The sequence below is a fragment of the Artibeus jamaicensis genome, unplaced genomic scaffold (assembly GCF_021234435.1).
Source record: "Artibeus jamaicensis isolate MK-2021 breed Jamaican fruit bat unplaced genomic scaffold, CSHL_Jam_final contig_1410, whole genome shotgun sequence".
NCBI classification, from domain to species: Eukaryota; Metazoa; Chordata; class Mammalia; order Chiroptera; family Phyllostomidae; genus Artibeus; species Artibeus jamaicensis.
Window position 1 is genome coordinate 823,262 of NW_026521281.1, and position 20,960 is coordinate 844,221.

The 20,960-nt window shown below is 39.0% G+C and overlaps 1 protein-coding gene across 2 annotated transcripts in view; it reads right to left on the bottom strand.

Moving 5' to 3' along the window:
- Nucleotides 1-20,960, bottom strand: part of PHF8 (PHD finger protein 8) — a 93,371-nt gene that overhangs the window by 29,377 nt on the left and 43,034 nt on the right. For both annotated transcript variants that reach the window (XM_037153670.2, XM_037153671.2), the window contains exons 12-17: nucleotides 18,167-18,256; nucleotides 14,801-14,904; nucleotides 10,293-10,471; nucleotides 9,676-9,761; nucleotides 9,034-9,167; nucleotides 7,901-8,211 (exon numbers count right to left, since the gene is read on the bottom strand). In XM_037153670.2, the coding sequence (XP_037009565.1) occupies nucleotides 7,901-8,211; nucleotides 9,034-9,167; nucleotides 9,676-9,761; nucleotides 10,293-10,471; nucleotides 14,801-14,904; nucleotides 18,167-18,256 (904 nt within the window). The remainder of the gene's footprint in view (nucleotides 1-7,900; nucleotides 8,212-9,033; nucleotides 9,168-9,675; nucleotides 9,762-10,292; nucleotides 10,472-14,800; nucleotides 14,905-18,166; nucleotides 18,257-20,960) is intronic.

Here is a 20,960-nt window from a genome sequence, read left to right on the forward strand (position 1 = left end):
GGAGGGTTATCAGCAGGGGAAGGGAGAAGAATGGGGTAAAAGGTACAGGGAATAAGAAACATAAATGGTAGATACAATATAGACAGTGGAAGGAAAAAATAGTATGGGAAATGAATAAGAAAGAACTTATATGTACGACTCACGGATATGAACTTAGTTGAGGGAATGCTGGCAGGAGGGAGTTGAAGGGGGGATTAAAGAGGAGAAAAAATGGGACAACTGTAATATATGATCAGTAAAATATATTTAAATTTTTTAAATTACCAAATATTGCTGAAAAAAATTAAAGATCTAAATTAATGTAAAGACATGTCATGTTCCTAGATCGGATCTCTTAATATTGTTAAGATGCCATTACTACCCAAAGTATTCTACAGATTCAGTGCAACTCCTATCAATATTCTGAAGAGACAGAAGTTGATCCTGAAATCAAATGTAACTGCAAGGGATACAAAATAGTGAAAACAATTTTGAAAAGAAAATGAAGGATTTGCATTTCCCAATTTAAAAACTTACTACACAGCTACAGTATCCACACATTGTAGTACCTACATGAGGATAGACAGAGAGATCAATGGAATAGAATTAAGTGTCCAGAAAGAAACCAATATACCTATAGTCAATTGGTTTGGGGGGTGCATGCGTATTGTAGTAAGTTAACTGTTTTTAAAGTGTACGGTTCAGTGGCATAACTGGTAAGTATATTCACATTGTGCAACCATCACCACCATTATCTCCAGAACCTTTTCATCTTCCTACACGGAAACTCTATACTCACTAAACAATAATTCTCCATTTCTTCCTCCCTCCTCCACCTTCTGGCAACCACCATTGTTTCTGTCTCTATGAATTTAACTACTCTAGGTACCTCATCTAAGTGGAAGCACAAATATGGTGCCCCTTTGTAACACTCATTTCACTTAGCATAATATCCTGAAGGTTCATCCATGTTGTAGCACATGTCACAATTTCCCTCTTTTTAAATTTTACTTTTATTTTTCAAAGATTTTATTTCTTTAATTTTAGAGAGGGGTAGGGTAGAAAAGAGAAGGAGAGAAACATCAATGTGCAAGATAAACACTGATCAGTCACCTCTCACATGCCCATAGCCCAGGCACGTGTCCTGACCCAGAATCAAACCTGCTACCTTTGGGTTTATGGGACAATGTCCGACCCACTGAGCCATACCATCCAGGGTAGAATTTCCTTCTTTTTTTAAAAAATTGCAGTAAAAAACACAAAGCATATGTTTATCTTCTTAATAATTTTAAAGTATGGACTATAGTATTCGTAATTATATGCACATTGTTGTAGGACAGATCGCTAAGATCTCTAGAACTTTTTCATCTATTTTTACTTTTGATTTTATTTTGTATTGGTTTCAGTGGTATAGCTTAGTGGTTAGACAATCATGTATTTTTACCGCGCATTTCCCTTGGTATCTCCAGTACCCCAACAGGCACCATACACAGTTATCGCAATATTATTGCACAGTCAATTGATTTGTGACAAGGGTGCCATGATCACTCAGTGTGGAAAGGATAGTCTCTATAAGAACTGGTTTTCTACTAAGAGAAACAGTAAAAAACTCAACTGGTAAATTAAAATGGAATACTGAAAATTATTCAAATAATCTAAATGAAGGCAGAAAATGAGAAATAGAGGAATAGCAGAGGTAACAAAGGAAAAAAGGGTATCTTCATCTGAACAAATCATAATTACAATAAGAATATGTTATCTAAAAACAGCAGATAAAAGTCAAAGATTATCAATAAGGATCTTTTTAAATCACAAAGACTCAACTAAATGCTGTCTACAAACAAATCATTTTAAATGTAATCATATAGGTGGGTTAAAAATAAAAGAATAAATAAGATATACCACACCAATACTAATGAAAGAAAGCTGGGTTGGCTGTATTATCAGACAAAGTAACTTCAGACCAAGGAAAATCACCAGGTATAAAGTGATATAATGCAATGACAAGAGGGTGAACTCAACAAGAAGACATAAAAATCTTAAACGTGGACGCACCTGACAGCAAAGCTTCCATCTATATGAAGCAAAACTTATGGGACTCAAAGGGGAAATAGACACTTTGTTAATTATGTTTGGAGGCTTCAGCACATCTCTCACAGTAATCAATAAAACAGAGAGAAAATCAGCAAGGATATAGGACAATCACATCAATCAACTTGACCTAAGTGAAATTTATAGAACAATCAACTCACAAATAGCAGAATGCACATTCTTCTCAAGTTCACAACACAAAATTATCAAAATAGACTAAACCTTGATTGGGTAACAAAACAAATCTTAACATGTTTTAAATGAATCCAAAACCTGTTCCTTTGATAAAATGCCACCTGAATGACAATGAAAAAAAAAAAGAAAAGACACAAATTACTATTATCAAGAATAAAAAGGAAGATATCACTAAAAAACCCACAGACATTAAAAGGATAACACAGTAATACTACAAACAACTATGTGCCCATAAATTCTACAATTTAGCTGAAATGGACCATTTCCTCAAAAAACTCAAACAATCAAAATTCATCCAAGATGAAATAGGTAACTTGAATAATCCTACACCTACTAAAGAAAATAAATCCATAGTGAAACATGAAAAAGAAATCTCTAAGTCCAGGTGGTTTCTCTCACAAATTCTACTAAATGTTAAAAAAAAAAAAAAAAAAAAAAAAACAAGCCCTGGCTGGAGTAGCTCAGTGGATTGAGCACGGGCCTGCGAACCAAAAGATCGCGGTTCGATTCCCCGTCAGGGCACATGCCTAGGTTGCAGGCCAGTTCCCAGCAGGGGCCAGTTCCCAGCAGGGGATGCACCAGAAGCAACCATTGATATTGATATTTCTCTCCTTCTCTCCTTCCCTTCCCTTCTAAAGATAAATAAATAAAATTTTAAAAAACCACTAATTCTACACCTCTTCCAGAAAACAGAAGAGGAGGGAACACTTCCCAGCTCATTCTTTGAAGCCAACATTGTGCTGATACCCAAATTAAAGATAGATGATACATGAAAACAAAATTATAGACCAATATTTCTCATGCATATACACACAAAAGTCCTTAGTGAAGTACTCCTAGTAACTCAAATCCAGTAACATGTAAAAAGAATAATATACCATGATCAAGTGAGGTATATCCTGTGATTTCAAGTCTGGTTTAATATTTGAAAATCAGCACATGTAACCTACCATATCAACAGACTAAAGTAAAACCACATGACCATACCCACTGATAAAACAAAAGCATTGGGAAAAATTCAATACCCATTCATAAAAAATACTCTCAGCAAAGTAAGAAGTGAACTTCCTTAACCTGATAACCTATAGCTAACATCATAATAGTGAAAACACTGAATGCTTCCCTTGTGGATTAGGAACAAGAAAAAGGTGTTCACTTTCTCACCACATTGTGCTTGAAGTGTTAGCTTGAACAAAAAGGCAAAAAGAGAAAAAAAAAACATACAGGCTGGAAAGAAAGGAATAAAATTGTTCCTACTTGCACATGACATGATCATTTACACACACACAAAAAAAAACACACCAAAAAACCTAGAATAAGTGAGTTAATCAAGTTTGCAAGATATAAGGAAATCACATAGAAATCAATCAATCTCACACACATACTAGCAATAAACAATTGGAAACCAAAGGTTTAAAAAAGGTACCATTTACCATATCACCAAAGAATACGGTACTTAGGGATAAATCTAACAAAACATGCGCAGGCTCTATATAAAACACTGATGAAAACAATTTTTGAAAGACTAAATATAGATGAATATATCATGTACATAAATTAGAAGACTCAATATACCTAAGGTGACAATTCTCTTGCAGTCACTGTGAAAAACAGTTTAGTGGTTTCTCAAAGAGTAAAACATAGAATTACCATAGGACCCAGCAATTCTATCCTAGATATATTCCCCCCCAAATGAAAACATATTTCCACACAGGAACATGCACACAAATGTGTTTAGCAGCATTATTCACAACAGCCAAAACTTAAAAATAACCCAAACGCCCACCAGCAGGTGAATGGATAATCAAATTGCGGCATATTCATGCACTGGAATAGAGTTCAGCCATAAAAAGGAGCAAAATACCAATTCATGCTACAACTTGGATGACTCTTGAAAACATTATGCTAAGTGAAAGAAGCCAGACACAAAAGGTCACATATTATATGATTACTCTTATATGATATATCCATAATAGGTAAATACACACAGACAGAAAGCAGATTAGTAGTTACCAGGGGATAAGGGGCAGGGAACATGGGGAACAATCACTTAATGAATACAAGGTGTTTTTATGGGATGAAGAAAATACCTTGGAAATAGAAAGAGGTAGTGGTTGCACCACACTGTGAATGCACTAAATGCTGCTGAACTGTACACTTTAAAATAGTCAGTCACTAGTGAAGTTTCTCACAATTACAGAGAAAGCCTTAGCAATATACAGGGTCCATCACAAGTAACACCCCTTTTTATTACAAAATCTTAAGCGTGTACTGTAACTCTCAAACATAACAATATCACACTCGCCCAGGCTGGTGTGGTTCAATGAATTGAGTGCCAGCCTGTGAACCAAAGGGTTGCCAGTTCATACCCACTTAGGGCACATGCCTGGGTTGCAGGCCAGGTCCCCCCAGTGTGGGGCATGTGAAAGGTAACCACACATTGATGTTTCTCTTCTCTTTCTCCCTCCCTACCCCTCTGTAAAAATAAATAAATAAAAACTTTAAAAAAACCCAATATCACACTCGAGCACACTGTATGACATTTTAGGTGAAATGTTCAAACTAAAACTATAAATTAGTACACCCATATTATTGCCCTACTAACCACACTGGAGCAGGCATTACTTCTGTCAGACCCTATATGAAGACCTGCAGACAAGTGATAAAAATCTTGCAATAGTGCCTCCCATCAGAGAAGAGCAAATAGTGGCTCTGTTTTCTACAGAATCAAGCTCTGGTAGAAGAGGAGGAGGATAACAGAGAAGAAGTTGTAGATATTTCCTTTGTGTTTAAAAAAGAGATTGCTGAAGACTAGGCCCCAGACCAGACTTTAATTTAATGAAGGTGGTATCTACTTTAAGCAAATGCCCTCAAGAACCTCCCTCTGGAAGAAAGAAGTCTGAGCTCAGGGTTTAAGGCTACAAAGATCCACTGACTCTGATGCTGGGTGCAAATTTCAATGGGCTCTAACTGAGCAAGGTGGGCTACCATGTGGGTTGGTGTTTTGGCTTCAGAAGAGAATTTGAGGGGTACGCCCCTAACCCTCTTTTTACTGTAAGCTCTATTATTTTTAGTGTACAAATTTTCAGGATATGATGGTTTTCAGGAATGTACACATCCCATTGTAGCAGAAAAGGCCTCTGATGAAAGATGTCAGCTTCCATAAATTAATTGACAATTTTAGTATGCAATCCTGATTTTAAAAAATCCTAATAGGGTTTTTCATAAGTTTGACAAGCTAACTCTAAAATCCATCTGGAATAGAAAAGGCTCAACAATGGCCTAGAGACTCTGGAAAAATAAGAACAGGTAGATATCTCCTTGTTAAACTGCCTTTCTAGTTTTGCTGGGTGAAGCAGGAACAGGGAGGGTGATGGGGAAGAAAAGGCTGAGTGAGTTGTTTGTTCCGAGAGGACTAGTTAGACCACATCTGGTTGTCTTAGCTGTAGGTCGATATGACTACTGAAGGAAGAATGGGTGGCTGAAGAACTCGGCACGACCCTAAGATCAGTCACAGCTCAGCACAGAGATGATGGCCTTGATGAGCATCTATGCTCTCCTCAGGTCCAAAGCGAGTTCTGCAGAAGGGATTTGCTTTACCAAACATAAGACCTATAGTAACTAACCGATGTGACATCGCCACAGAAATGGACAAAATTAATTTATGGAACAGAATAATAATATCTAACACTTACACAACATTTACCATGTGCTATGCAATGCTGTTAAGTGCTTTATATATATTAATTTTTACCCCACAACAACCTATGAGGTCAGTATAGAGAAGTTAACTAGTTTGCCCAAGGTCACATAGCTATTAAGTGACAGAACTGGGAATACAGAGCAGAAAAATAAATCTGGATATAGAAGGGAATTCTATTTATAACAAAAGTGGAACTTCAAATCAGGGGGATAAATCAGTCAATAAATTGTGTTGGAGCGAATGACTACCCATACAGAAAAAAATAAAGTTAGATTCTTATCTCCCACAATTCATAAAACTTGATTCCAGAAAAAGAGCTAAAATTTTAACTTCTATACAAGTTTTAGGTGAAAATATAAGAAAGTCTTTTTACATATAACATAAATTACAAAAAAACCTGATAAAGATGACTATGTAAAAACTGAAATCTGCTACCATAAGATACCATAAATTAAATACAAGAGACAAAAAGAAAATACTTCAACATTTCCAGAATATATTAAAATACTCCAACAAATGTAGAATAAGGAACTCCTGCATCAATAAGAAAAACAGCCCTGGCTGGTGCAGCTCAGTGGATTGAGCGCAGGCCTGTGAACCAAAGGATCGAGGTTCCATTCTCAATCAGGGCACATGCCTAGGTTGCAGGCCAGTTCTCGGCAGGGGATGCATGAGAGGCAACCATGCATTGATGTTTCTCTCCCTCTCTCCTTCCTTTCCCCTCTAAAAAAGATAAATAAATAAAATCTTTTAAAAAAAGAAAAACAAACATCTTAATAAAAAATGGGTGAAAGATTAAATAGATAATTCCCAGAAAAGAAATAAAGAAGAGCCAATGAACATCAAACAAACTGAGACACCATTTGTGCCATCTGCTTGGCAAAAATGTAAAAGGCTGATAACATCCACTGCTGGTAAGGCTGTGGAGAAACAGGTATTTCTCATAACACTGCTCATAGTCTGGCTGTTTCAGGGGGGAATTTGGCACCATTAACATTTATTTTGTACATACTGTTCAACCCAGCAGAGAAATGTTAGCTGGCACATGGGCACTAAGGGTTATTTACAAGAGCTTTCATTGCAGCATTACTGTTAGTAACAGTAAGAAACTAGAAAGAACCTAAATGTTGATCAGTAGGGAATGGCCAAACAAATCATCATACAGCTATGCCATAAGACTACTATGCAGCAGGTATATCTCAATATGTACTGATGAAGTACATCTCTAGGAACTGATGTTGAAAGATATCCAAGCACGCTGTAGAACCACAGACACTAACACTACACCTGTATCTACTTATGTCTACATATGGGTATAAACACAAGAAAATGAAAGGTGTACATCAAACTGATAGCAAAGGTTACCTTCCTCAGAGGCAGATGAGTGTTAGTAAAAGGTAATTTTTACTTTGTCTTGTTCTAATTTTGGTCAATAGCATTAATTTTTTGAAATATTAAAACAGTTAAATCCTACATTAAGTCAGTTATACTATAGAAAAAAGTGCTTTATACACTGAAGTACTCAATAAATCTTATTTTAAAACAAGGCATCTCTTAAATGTAAAAAGTCGACTGAAAAATTATTATATACTTTTGCCAGGGATGAACTGAATGACATAGAACACAAATAATACAGGTGATGGTAGTAAAATAGACAAGGGAAAAAGTCATCAATAGTGCAAGTTGGACTAAAAGTGAAGAATCACTAATTGTAACAGCTACCAATTTTTGAGGGCCACCCAGGAGCAAGACAACGTGTCAGGACCTCTGCACAAGCATCATCTCTAATTCTTACATCAACCTGTGACATATTCCCATTTTATAAATTAAGAAAATATGATTCAGCTGTCCTGGATTGGGATTGGGATTGGGATTAAGACTGGGGCTAGGGGAACCCTTCTGGCCTGGACCCAAGTGCTCAGCTGTCCTTACTATACTCTGCATCCTTGAAGCATGCTCCCAAGCTGTCCTGTTCATCCAGACTGGCGTTCTCCTCCTCCTCGCTCTCGGCTTTCCAATATGCTGGCCGCTTGACGGGCCGCTTTCCTGGGGTGCGCTGGGGAGCAGGACTGCTAGTCACTGTGCCCAGCCCACTGCTGGAGCTTGTACTGCTTTGGTCCTGCCCCCTGTTCCACCAGGCCTGCAGGCTGGAGGTAGCTGGGGAGGACGATGAGGACTGCAGGTTGGCCATGCACAGCATGCCCTGGATGGCCTCCTGAGTGCTGGGAGAGGCAGGGGCCTCGCTGCAAGGGACAAAGGAGAAATGCTGAGGTAGTTTCTCTAGGTGTCAATGGAAATCAGTCATCAGAATAGTCAGGGAGAAGGGACAACAGCTGAGGGGTCAGGGTGAGAGGAAGAAGAGAATCATCCCAGGTGAAAAAATCAGAAATCCAACTAAAGGATCCATATAGTCTCAAAGACTGTTTTCATGAAAAGGCCACCCCTTCTTGCTTCAAGTCTCTCCAGAGACAGCAGGCAAAATGGCAAAAAGAAGAGCACATCTCCCTCCTTATTTATCCATGCTGCATTCTTTCCTTTAAAAAAGAAGGCCCAGTTCTCCCTTGTCTCTTCCAGGCCCTCTTACAACTTCCGGAGAATACAAAACTGATTCCCCTTGATGTCTACACAGTCTCTCTCCCAGACCTTAAGTATTTTAGGACACATTTCAAGGGTACTTTATTCTTTCAGTCCAAATGACCTGGCTAATTTTTTGTCCCTTTCAATAGTAGCTTGAGTCCTGGCTGGTGTGGCTCAGTTGGTTGGAGCATCATCCCATTCACCAAAAGGTTGCAGGTTCAATTGCGAGTCAGGGCACATATCTAGGTTGTGGGTTCAATTCCTGGTTGGGGATCCTAAGTGAGGGAACCAATCAACGTTTTTCTCTCACGACAATGCTTCTCTGTCTCTCAAAGCAATGGGAAAAAATGTCCTCAGGCAAGGCTAAATAAATAAATAAATAGCAGCTTGACAAATATCTGCTGACTGGCTGACTCAGCCCTTTGGGTGGGGGGTGGGGGTATGGTGTTTGATTGCCTTGGAAAGGGAGATGAAAGCCAGTTACTCACGTGAGGGCAGCATAGTCAGGTCCCCCCACCTGCCTGCTGGCCTTGAGTAGGTCAAGAATTCCACCAGCTCCACTCCCATTCCCAAGCTTGCCTTCGACCCCTTCTACCATGTCCTCATCTGTTGTATAGTCCTCCTGTTGGGAAAAGAGGAGAGCACCTTAGCTGCCCAGGGTTGGTCAGGTAAGGCCTCAATATAGGGTTGACAGTCTTACTCCTCAAACTATTATCTTCTGAGCACCAAGTACAGACTTAGTACTAAACAGAATATTCATTCTTTCATTTTAATTCCTATAGCATCTTTGTGAAGTAGGTCTTATAGGTCCCATTTTACAGATAAGGAAACTAAGGCTCAGTCAAGTAATTTGTCTAAGATCGCAATCAGATATTCCAAATTGGATACTCTTTCTATTCATCACACTGCCTTTTCTTCTACTCTGTATTAATGATTTATAAAATATTTCAACTAAGTTATAATATTTCATTTATATGTTCAGCAACACTTAGTACAGTCTTTCATTTAATAAATACCTTAGGCACTGAACGCACAGGATTTCTTTTTCCCCCAAGGAGAATGATAATCTGCCTTCTGTCTCTATAACCAGAATGAACAGAAGATCAGACACACACAGGACAGGCTCCTACCTCAATGTCAAACTCAACTTCTCCTGGTTCACGAACTCGGTTGGGGTCAGAGCAAGGCTTTGCACGGGGCAGCTTTCGGGGAAATTCTAGAAAACAATGGAATGCAATTATCATCAAGCTAAGATCAGCATCTGAGCCAAAGACCCAGGGGAAAGAAAATAAGACTATAATTTTCCTGAAAGTAATGACCACTGGCGACTAATTTAAAGAGGTTAGGAATTAGCTTATAAATAAATCTCTATCATCAGCCCTGACTGATGTGGCTCACTTGGTTGGGCATCAACCCACAAAGTGAAAGGCTGCCAGTTCAATTCCCAGTCAGGGCGCATGCCTAGGCTGCAGGTTTGGCCTGGTTCAGGGCATGTGAGAAGCAACTGATCGATGTTTCTCTCACATCAATGTTTCTCTCCCTCTTCCTCCCTCTCTTCCCCTCTAAAACATTTTTTAATTAAATTAAATTAAATAAATAAATCTCTAGAGCAAATGTTACATGGAGGCCTACAGAGCTGGTAAATCAGAATGTCAACAAGCTCCGGCCTAATGTCTGGAGTCTATCAAGGGGACCAAAAACAAATGTGAAATGGGCAAGGTAGGAAAGAGAAAGAACAGGTACACACTTGGTCTTATTATCAGGGTCGTCTTCTCCTTTCCTAATCTCTCGTCAATCTGCAGTTCATCATCTGAATCCAAGTCAAATTCATCCTCCATCATTTGTTCTGCCATTAGTCTAGTTTTGTCTTCCTTCCTTGCAATCTTGGCTCGCCGAGTCTTAGATAAGCTCTTTACCCTCTTCATACTAGAGAGAAGGAGAAGAACATAAAAACAGTCACACTCATTATTGTTATGGTGGCAATTCTCTCCAAACTGATCTATAGATCCAATGCAATCCCTATCAAAATACAGCTTGCTTTTTTGTAGAAATTAATAAGCTAATACCAAAATGTATATGGGTATACAAAGGTCTCAACACAGCCAAAACAATTTGGAAAAAGAACAAAGTTGGAGGACTTATACTACTCAATTTTAAAATTTACTATAAAGCTACAGTAATTCAGGGAGTGTGTTACAGACAGAAGGATAGACGTACATCAACAGAACTGTACTGCGAGTCTAAAACTAAAACCTTAAATTCACAGTCAGTTGATTTCTGACAAAGGTGCCGAGACAATTCAGTTGGGAAAGGATGGTCTTTTCAACAAATGGTGCTGAAATAACTGGCTATCACATGCAAAGAAACAAATGTGGATTCATACCTCACATTATACATAAAAATTAACTCAGAATGGATCAGAGGTCTAAATGAAAAAGCTACAACTATAAAACTTCTAGAAGACATAGGAAAATATCTTTGTGCCCTGGGATCACATAAAATTCAAAACGCTTGTGCTTCAGAAGGCACTATTAAGAAAATGAAAAGACAAGCCACAGAATGGAAAGAAATATTTGCGAACCATTTATCTAGTGAAGTATCTCTACTCATTACCTTTAAATAACTCTTATAACTCTCTAGTAAGACAAATAAACCAATTAAGAAGTGGGCAAAAGATTTGAATAGACATTTCTCTAAAAATGATATTCAAATGACCAATAGTCAAATGAAAAGATGCTCGACATCGTTAGTCTTAAATGAAAATTAAGCCACAGTGAGCTACCAATTTACATCTACCAGAAAGGCTAAGATTCAAAAACACAGAGAATAAATAACAAGTATTAATCAGTATTTGGAAAAACTTGTAATTGCTGGTGGGAATGTAAAATGGTACAGACATTTTGGAATAAATTTTGGTAGTTTCTTAAAAAGTTAAAAATAGAGTTATCATATGACCCAAAATTTTACTACTCAGTGAGAAACAAAAACATGTCCACACAAAAATTTGTATGCAAATGCTCATAGCACTGTTATTCACACTAGCCAAAAGTGGAATCAACATAAATGACCACTGACTAGTTAATAACCAAAATGTAGTATATCCATACAATGGAATACTATTCAGCAATAAAAAGAAAGGAATTAATGATACCGACTACATCATGGAACCTAAAAAGCACTATGCTAAGTGAAAGAAGCTAGACACAAAAGACCACATATTATGTGACTCCATTTATATGAAATATCTAGAAAAGGCAAATCTATGCATACAGAAAATAGATTAGTGGTTGCTTGCACCTGGAGGAGGGAACCAAGATGAACTATAATGGGTATAAGAGATCTTTGGGGGTGACAGAAAAGTTTTAAAATTGGATTGTGGTGATGTTTATACATTCCTTAAATTTATTAAAAGTCATTTACTAGTACACTTAAAATAGGTTAATTGTATGATACGGAAATTATACCTGAAAAAAGCTGTTAAAATATGTAAAGGAAGTGAAATTCAATCATGCCTTAAATAATCGTGTTATACATAGTAAACAATATTAACCAGTACAAACTTCCAAAATAAACCTTTTTGTTAAAAAGAAATATGGTTTTGGTAAATTAGTATATTTGATATATTCGGCAAATAATTATTTGGTGAACTAGCTTCCAGTGAATTAGCTCTCATTAAATTGGCCTATTTTCTACTTCACAGAGTTGTTGGGAGGATTAAATGAGCTAATGTAGAGACTGACACATGGCAAGTGCCTAATGGTAACTAATCTTTTATATAATTAAGTTCTTGGTGCCTCAGTTTCCATATTAATAAAACAGAGGTCACAACACTGACCTTCAGGGTTGCTCTGAGTACTAAGCAAAATAATGTATGTAAATAGCTAAGATAGGGTCTGATAAAGAGAAGATGTTCTGTAAATGGTAGCTATTTATGCCGCGATCTTTTTAACTTCTAGTCATGAAAAATATCCAACATACATGGATATAAAAGTATTGTATAACAAAACTGCAATATACCTATCACCCAGTTAAGGTTCAGCAATTATCATCAACACACAGCCAATCTTGTTTCATTTACACCTCAGTCCCCGCAAAACATTGGATCACTTTGTAGAAAAGCCCAGACATAATATCATCTGGTCTGTAAATATTTCTATACCTTGACTCTGTAGGTTCACTTAAAAGCAGCCTCTGCAGCTTTAGGAAGTAACAGAAGCAGCACAAGAAAGACTGGTAGGGAAGGGGAAATGTCTCATTGTGTCCCCAGTAGCCATTACAGGCTGGACCCTTAGGGCTCTCAATTTTCTCTTCCCCACAGACCAACCATTGGTTCTAGACAAAGGCAATGCTCACTGATCTTATTCTTTAGTCACAAGGCTCTCAAATTCAAAGGATAGCTGTACTGCTTTCAGGATCTGCCCTACTCTCACACTCTCTTTTCCCTTATTTCTCAGCCAGGTGGAACTACTACACCTCACCCTTGGCATCTGAAGACAACCTTTTCCCACAAAAAGGCTATTAAGGTATCCTTGTTGCTTAAGCACCCACAATGTTCATACTCTGTACTCGGCTCTTGACAGCTCCTGCCTGGTGTTCTTAGTGTCCAGATGATAACTCTTACCATCTTCTGCCTGTATATGTTTCAGGATTTTTGATAACCTAGTCAGCGTTCATACCCATATCATCATCACCATCCTCATCACCTCTCATCTTCAACCTCATCGTTGTATTTATAAGAGCTCCCATTAATCAAGCATTTGCTATGTGGCAGGCCCTCTGATAAGCACTTTATATATATTTATCTCATTTATTCTTCCAACAACCCTAAATAAGTTTTATCTGTAGAATAGATATAATGAAAACAATGAGGCAGACAGGTTAATTACCTTGCCGTCATCACACACGAATACATGTCAGAGCTGAGCTTCAAACTTAGGACTGTCTGATTCCAAAGTCCATGCTTTTTGTTGTGAACAGCTTTTATTCTTTTAGAAAATGTTCTGTTGCCACAACTGGCTGTTGTGGCTCAGTTGTTTGGGCATCCAGCAAAGCAAAAGATCATTGGTTCAATACCCAGTCAGGTCACATGCCAGGGTTGTGGGGCTGGTCCCCAGTCAGGCACGTACAAGAGGCAACAATCCATGTTTCTCTCCCTCTTTCTCCCTCCCTTCCCCTCACTCTAAAAATAAATAAAAATCTTTTTCTTAAAAAAAGAAAATGTTCTCTTAAAAATTATTTTAAGAAGAGTAATACATGATCGTTGTACAAAATTCAAATACTATTGAAGTGCAAATTTCCTCTACTGCCTCCCTATCCTACTTTCCAGAGGTAATTACTAAGTTTGGTTGACAAGTATAAAGAAATATATTTATATAAATAAATATATTTATTTGTGTGAATGTGTATAATTATCTCTGGAAGGTAATCATTGACATTGGTTATCCATGAGGAGGGGAACTGGGGAACAGAGAGGAGAGCAAAATTTTTCACTATGTATTCTTTAATGGTTTTTTAATTTTAAACTGTATAAATTAAATTTTAAAATCCTTTGAAAAAGTTAAATTAAAAATAAAAGAAAAAATCTGTATAGTACTTTTATACACAAGCATACATATGTACCCATGCATTTAAAACTTTTTTAATTTAAAAATGTTTTTTAAAAATCAAAATGGAACTATCCCTATATATTTTATAAAGTGACTTTTTCATTTAAGAATTTACCTTGATCTCTCCATGTTGATAATTAAACTAATTCCTTTCTAACAGCTGCATGGTATTCTATTCTAGATGTACTATAATTTAGTTATCCTACCTTTATTGATGAACATTTCCAATTACTTGCTATTATAAACAAAGATGTGAACATTTCTCTTTATATACCTGTGCAAATATTTCTGCAAAATAAATTGCTAAAAATTGAACAGCAAAAGGTATTTTAAAAAGTTCATGCTCTTAACCAGTATGCTATCCTACCTGTTATACCTGCCAGTGGTTCTGAGTTGCTGAACTTTCTAGATCTTATACAAGATTTTTCTGAGGATTACCAATTAGATTCCAGACTTCTCCCCTACCACACACAAACACACAATGGTTCTCTGAACTAAGCAATGATATTTGATAATATCTGGGTATTTCCCCAAGTGTAGTCCCTCCCCAACCCATGTTCCAGTCCCAGGTCCCAATTCCATGCCCTGTGTCAGTGGCATATTGCCACCAACAGTCCCAGTATCTCTGTGCTCATTCTTCCCATCTCACCTGCCATTAGACATCAATAGGGCCATTGGGCCTTCATTCCCACCAACGTCCACGTCTGGTGAGTCATCATCTGAATCATTCAAGCAGGTACCAGTGATGTTGAACTGCAAAAGGAGGAGGCTCAGTTGTCACCTGTCTGGGTCTCCCATGTGAATCAGGTCATCCAGTTCCCTCTGGTTTCACCGGTTTAGTTCACTGTCAAAACCACCTAAACAAAGGTTTCTGCTACACTGTCTCCCCAGCTCATGCCCACCCCAAATGATCAAAGGAGTAGGAAGTTGAGAGTGTATGGCTGGCTCCAGGGGGACACTATCAATCTTATAAAACATGTTCCCTAAAAAGAGGGAAGAGCACTTTCACAAGCCCATGGAAGGCACCACAACCTTGAGGCAAGGTAGAGCCCTGGAGGATAGCTTTTCTCATGGACCTTTTTAAGACTCCAACCTGGCACTCATATAACATGTTCTTGAATATCATTCCCATTCCAGCATTTCAAGATTCAGCTCATGTGACATTTTCTGAGAAGAGCTCCTGACCATTGCCCCTAACCAGATAGAATCATCCCCTCTGTGTCTCAGGGTCCCACACACATCCCTGATTGTGGCATCCACAACACTTCATTGCACTCATTGGTTTTTATGTCTATCTTTCTCACTAGCCTCTCAGCCTCTTGAAAGTTACATCTACAGCACCCATCACAGTGCCCAGCATAGACAAGGTCTCAATAAATGCCTGTTAAATGAGTGGGACTGGTAGCCAAATATCAGGGGCCATAAGGGAGGTGGGAGAACAGAATAGCCTGTCCTTTTCAAGGGAAAAGGACAGGCTATTCTGTCCCTGCTCTTTCAAGGAACCCAAAGGGGTTGGGCTGAACCCATGGGCCAGCACCCACCTTTGCTTTCTGGGAAGAACCTGTCTTCACGGCCTGATGATTGTGTATGTCCATGAGATTATAGCTCACTTGACCAGAAGGCCCCAAGGCTGAGCTCTCCTTGCCCTTTTGCTCTGCCTTCTTGAAGAGTTCCTTGGGCTTCAAGGAAGTCCTTTGTTTAGTGATTCAAGCCTTTCTTCTCTGAATCACTTTTGAAGGGCAGTGGTGGCCTGGACATGACTACTGAAGTGAAATGGGCTGCTCTGCTTAAGGGAATGGAGCCGGCTAGGGAGATTCTCTGCATCCCAAAGATATTACTCATCTTCCCAACCTTCTGTTGGAAGATATCCTACAGGAGTGTTAGTACACAAGGGGGTTAGAGCTTACTCAAGGATTCTCTCTGCTAACAGCAGAGGTCTATTCATGGCACTGGCAGTACTGCCGTGGAAGTGGCTTACAGATGCTCCACACAGGCACACCCTAGTTTTTGCATGATGAGTCATCAAGAATTTACTGGGTGACATTTCTTTACTCAGCCACTGACAAATACGGAGAAGGCGAGCAGAGGGAAAGCCCAGCATTGCTGTCAAAACTGAGAGAGAAGGCTCCAAGAGCAGCTGACATGAGACAAAATAACTGAGTACTACACTATGTGGTTCCAACTCTAAGGACTGAAGAATCTGAGAGAAACAGAGAGGTTCTGGTCTTAATTCTGCTACTAGCTAACTCCGTGGCCTCGGGAAAGTGATCTAACCACTCTGGGGCTCTGTTGACTCAGCTATAAAATTAAAAAATTAGACTAGAAAGGTGCTTTTCAAAGATGTTCTGTGGCTCCTTTGAGCTTCTTTGGAGGAGCCGTGGGGACTGGAGGGAGGTAGAAGGCAAACAAGAAGAACAAATGGAGCTCTAAGCCTATCACCTTCACCTTAGTCATATCAGCTATGCTTTGACTGGTTATATATATTGGACTTCCATGTAAAATCTTATTTGAAAAAAAGGATTCCATTGCTTTAAAAGATTTGAAAGTAGGGAAAAGGGGAAGGGTTTACAGGAACAAGTATAAAGGACACACGGACAAAAACAAGAGGGGGTGAAAACGGGAGGGTGTTGGGAGGGTGGGGGTGGGCTGGGATGGGAGTAAAAGGCAGAAAACTATACTTGAACAACAATTAAAAATTTAAAAAATGGGTCTACGGCCATACCACCCTGAATGCGCCCGATCTCGTCTGATCTCTGAAGCTAAAAATTTAAAAAATGGCAAAATAAATAAGTAAATAAATAACAGTCCAAGGCAAAAAAGAAAATAAAATATTTGAAAGCCAATGGATCAGATATGACCTATTACTAAGTCCCCTTCCAACTAACCCAAAGTTCTGTGTATACACAATTGGTTGAAGTGAGAAGAGCTGGCCTTCTAATAAAACCTGAAGAATTCTGACAAATAGGAATGCAGGAAAATGAGGTCGGAGGTGGACAATGGAAGCTATGCTGCAGGTAGTGAAACATGCTATAAGCAGTAAGGCTAGAAGCCCAACTTCCCCCAACTTCCTGTGATCAACTCTGACCACCCTCCAGCATGGATTTCGTGCTAAATCGAACTTTACAGGTTCTGAGCTAAAGGAAAATTTAAACTTCCTGAAGTCCAATTCTTCTCTGGTGCCTCTGCTGCTTCACCAGCCCACACTGAATTCTGTCTTTGCTGCAAAGTCTATTAATAACCACGGCTCACTTTTATTCAGTCCTTAACTCTGCCAGGCACTGTGCAAGGGGATCTACATTCATCAGTTTTTAATTCTAACAAAACTCTGAAAAAGTGGAGTTATCCCCACTTTACAGATAAGGATACTGAGGCTCTGAAAGTCTTGCAAGTGACAAAGCAGGAACTAGAACCCACATTTCTCTGAGTCTCTTACCACTATACCTTACTGCCTCATGGTTTATGCCACCTGTGGGAACATGGCTTTGTAATCATCTTCGACCTGGGGGGAGTGTCATTTTGCACAATGCAGAGACTGAGTCAAAAAGTTAATAACAACAACTAACAACTGCTACTACTATGACCTCTACCACCTACCACCATGACACACTATCAGAATTTATTGAGTACCTACTGTGTGCCAAGCTCTATACTTAATGCTCAAACTCTATTACCTTATTTAATCCTTTTAACAACCCCTGAGTATGTACAATTATCTCCACTTTGGAGATGAGGAAATTGAGACTTAGACAGGTTAACTTCACCCAGCACCGCTTCCAGACTGTGAGTTCTTTGTGGGCAGGCACCAATTATGTATCCTAAGCACCGAGCCCAATGTGTGGCACACCTGAGGCACATAATAGAATTATCTGAATGAATAAATAAATGAATAAACAGAGTCCCTGGTGGGGCCTTCCCAACCCTTCCCCTAGGTTCTTATGCCAACTGCAGAGGCCTGACCTTGCTACTTGAACCTCAATCCCTTCCCAAACGCCTTCCCTGCTCCCAAGTTTCTTACTTCCACCAGGCGGATCTCCCTGGCCAGATCTTTAATGAGCTGTACAGTCCGCACTGTGTCCGGGATCTCATCCTCATGGTCTGGAAGAGCCTGTCAAACAAAAAGCATGAGGAAGAGAGAAAAAGACCCACATACAAATAAATAACTGGTTTTTGACAAAGGTACCAAGGCAATGGAGAAAGGGTAGTAACAAATAGTAGTAGACCAATTAGATAACCATATGCCCATAAAGAACCTCTACCCATATCTTGCACCACACACACAGACATACATACAAATTCAAAATGGATCACAGACCTAAATGTAACATTGAAAACTATAAACCATTTAGAAGAAAGCAGAGAAGAAAATTCGTATGACTTTGAGTTAGGCAAAGATTTCTTAGGATACAAGTATTATGAACCATAAAAGGGAAAAGAAAACAATAAACTGGAGTTAAAAAAAGAAAATTTCTCTTGGAAAAACACTGTTAAGACAAACCACAGACACAGAGAAAATATTTGCAAGACATATATCTGATGAAGGACAGTGTCAAAGACATGTGAGGGACTCGGGTGAAGACTTGGGCACATCCCTCAAAAGTCGAGGACCTAAGGGAGATCTCTGGGGACATCCCAGCCTCTACTACACTTGTGAGGACGGAACTCAGTGCTGAGTAGCTACCAGCCCACAGCTAGCTCGACAGCGATCCAGAGGGAGAAATGTTGGTTGTCTCTCTTAATTCACTTGCAATCTTTTTGAGTCCTTGAGATTTTCATGTTTACACAGCCAGCTCTCTCAAGCTGTTCCTTTGGGATTTCTTCCACCAGTTTTCACTTCACTTCAGTATCCAGAGGATTGATAAAAATTCCTCAGCATTTACTCCTTGTTTCCCATGATTTCATTCTTTTTACTCCTCTTATTCTTTTCATCCACCTGGAATTTATTTTGGTGGCTGGGCAAGGGATGGCACCTAGAAGCCACGTGACCCAGCTGGATAACTTTAACAGCTTCCTCCTCCCAGCCCAGAGGCTCTGGAAAGGTGAGGGAGCCAATGCCTCTCATGGAAGTCACCTGTACTTCACGAAAGACTTCTTCCATAAGCATGAGCTCCTCAGATCTGTGTCCTACTCTTCACCAGCTCCTTTTGGCCACACTATTTGGGACCATCCCTTGGGCCCTGGGCCATCCTGACCCAAGGCATGAGTGCTTAGGGCCCATCCAGTTCCCACCCCTTTGGTGTTTCTGGGACACAGTTACTCTAAAGTTCACTTCATGGTGGCGGGGAGGGACGTAAGAGATGAAAGTCAAGATAGCCACACCTGAGGGATGAAAAGAAACAGAATCTCAGGCTAAGGCCAGGCACAGATGAGCCTAGGGAGCAAGAGAAGGCACAACACATGAAGTTCAAGGGTATCTGAGGGGATGACTGCCAACAGAAAATGGGGAGATTGTGCAAGTCAATCCTGCAGTGGCTAAAGGTCTTCTTAGGTCACTGTATGTGACTTTAAAAAGTCTATAAAAAGTATCAGAAAGATAAAGAAATGTGTTGATATGTCTTCTATTTTTTGCATTTCTTAAAATTGCTTTTTTAAAAAGTCAACATTTTTAATAAACAGTCTAGTCACATAATTCAAAAATCAAATAATATATAAAGATATATATTGAAAAGCCTCATCGGCTCCATTAGGCCACCCCCATATGTTACTTTTATTAGTTTCTTCTGCATCCCTCCAGAGTGTGTCTTCAGACAAATACAGGCACACACAAATGTAATTGTAGTACATAAGGTAGCACACTATACACAGGATTCTACACCTCTACATGACAGATTATGGAAATCTTTCCAAATCAGTACACAGAGAGCTTTCTTAATCTCTTTTACAGCTGTTTAGTATTCAACTGGATAGATGGATATTGATATATCCCTAAAGAGCCATTTTGGCAATAGTCTTACATTTTTTTCCATATACTTTGAGGCAGCAATTACTCTTCTAGGAATCTATCCTGAAGAAACAAGAGATGAGGGACAAAGACTAATGCAGACACATACCCATTGCATGATTTTCTATTAACTATCCCCCAAATAAATGAATAAAGAAAAAGGAAGCAACAATAAACAAGTGGTTAAGTAAGGTTGGTACAACCCTGAAAAAGAGTATCCTGTAACTATTACATGTTTACAGAGAACTTTGGTGACATAAGAAAATTGAGATAAGCCACTGAAATAGAGAACAGTGACCAGAGGGAAGAGGGGAGGGAATTCCAGGGGAAAAGGGGGAGGGTTTACAGGAACAGGTATAAAGGACACATGGACAACAACTAAGGGGGGGGTGGAACTGGGAGGGGGGTGGGGAGCACTGGGGGGGTGGGCTGGGATGGGAGTAAAAAACAGAAAACTGTACTTAAACAATAATTAAATAAATTTTTTAAAAGTAAAAAGAAGATAAGCCAATCAATTCAAATACAAAATTGTATGTACAGGATGACAGCAACTACATTTTTAAAATGCACATAAGAAAGATCAGAAGAAAATATACCCAAATGTTAATGCTAATTCCCTCTGAGTATTAAAATTACAGGTCGTATTTTCCCTTCTTTATACTCTTCTGTATTTTTCTAATTCTCTAAAGTAAGCACGTACTGCTTTTTTATAACCAGAAAGAAACATTTAATAATGTAACCCAAAGAGTCCTAGCCCAGTCCTCTAATCTAGCACCAGGAACCCACAAGCCTCCCTGGTCTTTTCCACCTTCCCAAAGTGTCTACACAAAGCCAGTCCCTGCGGAGGGCACAACTCTAGAGGAGGCAGAGA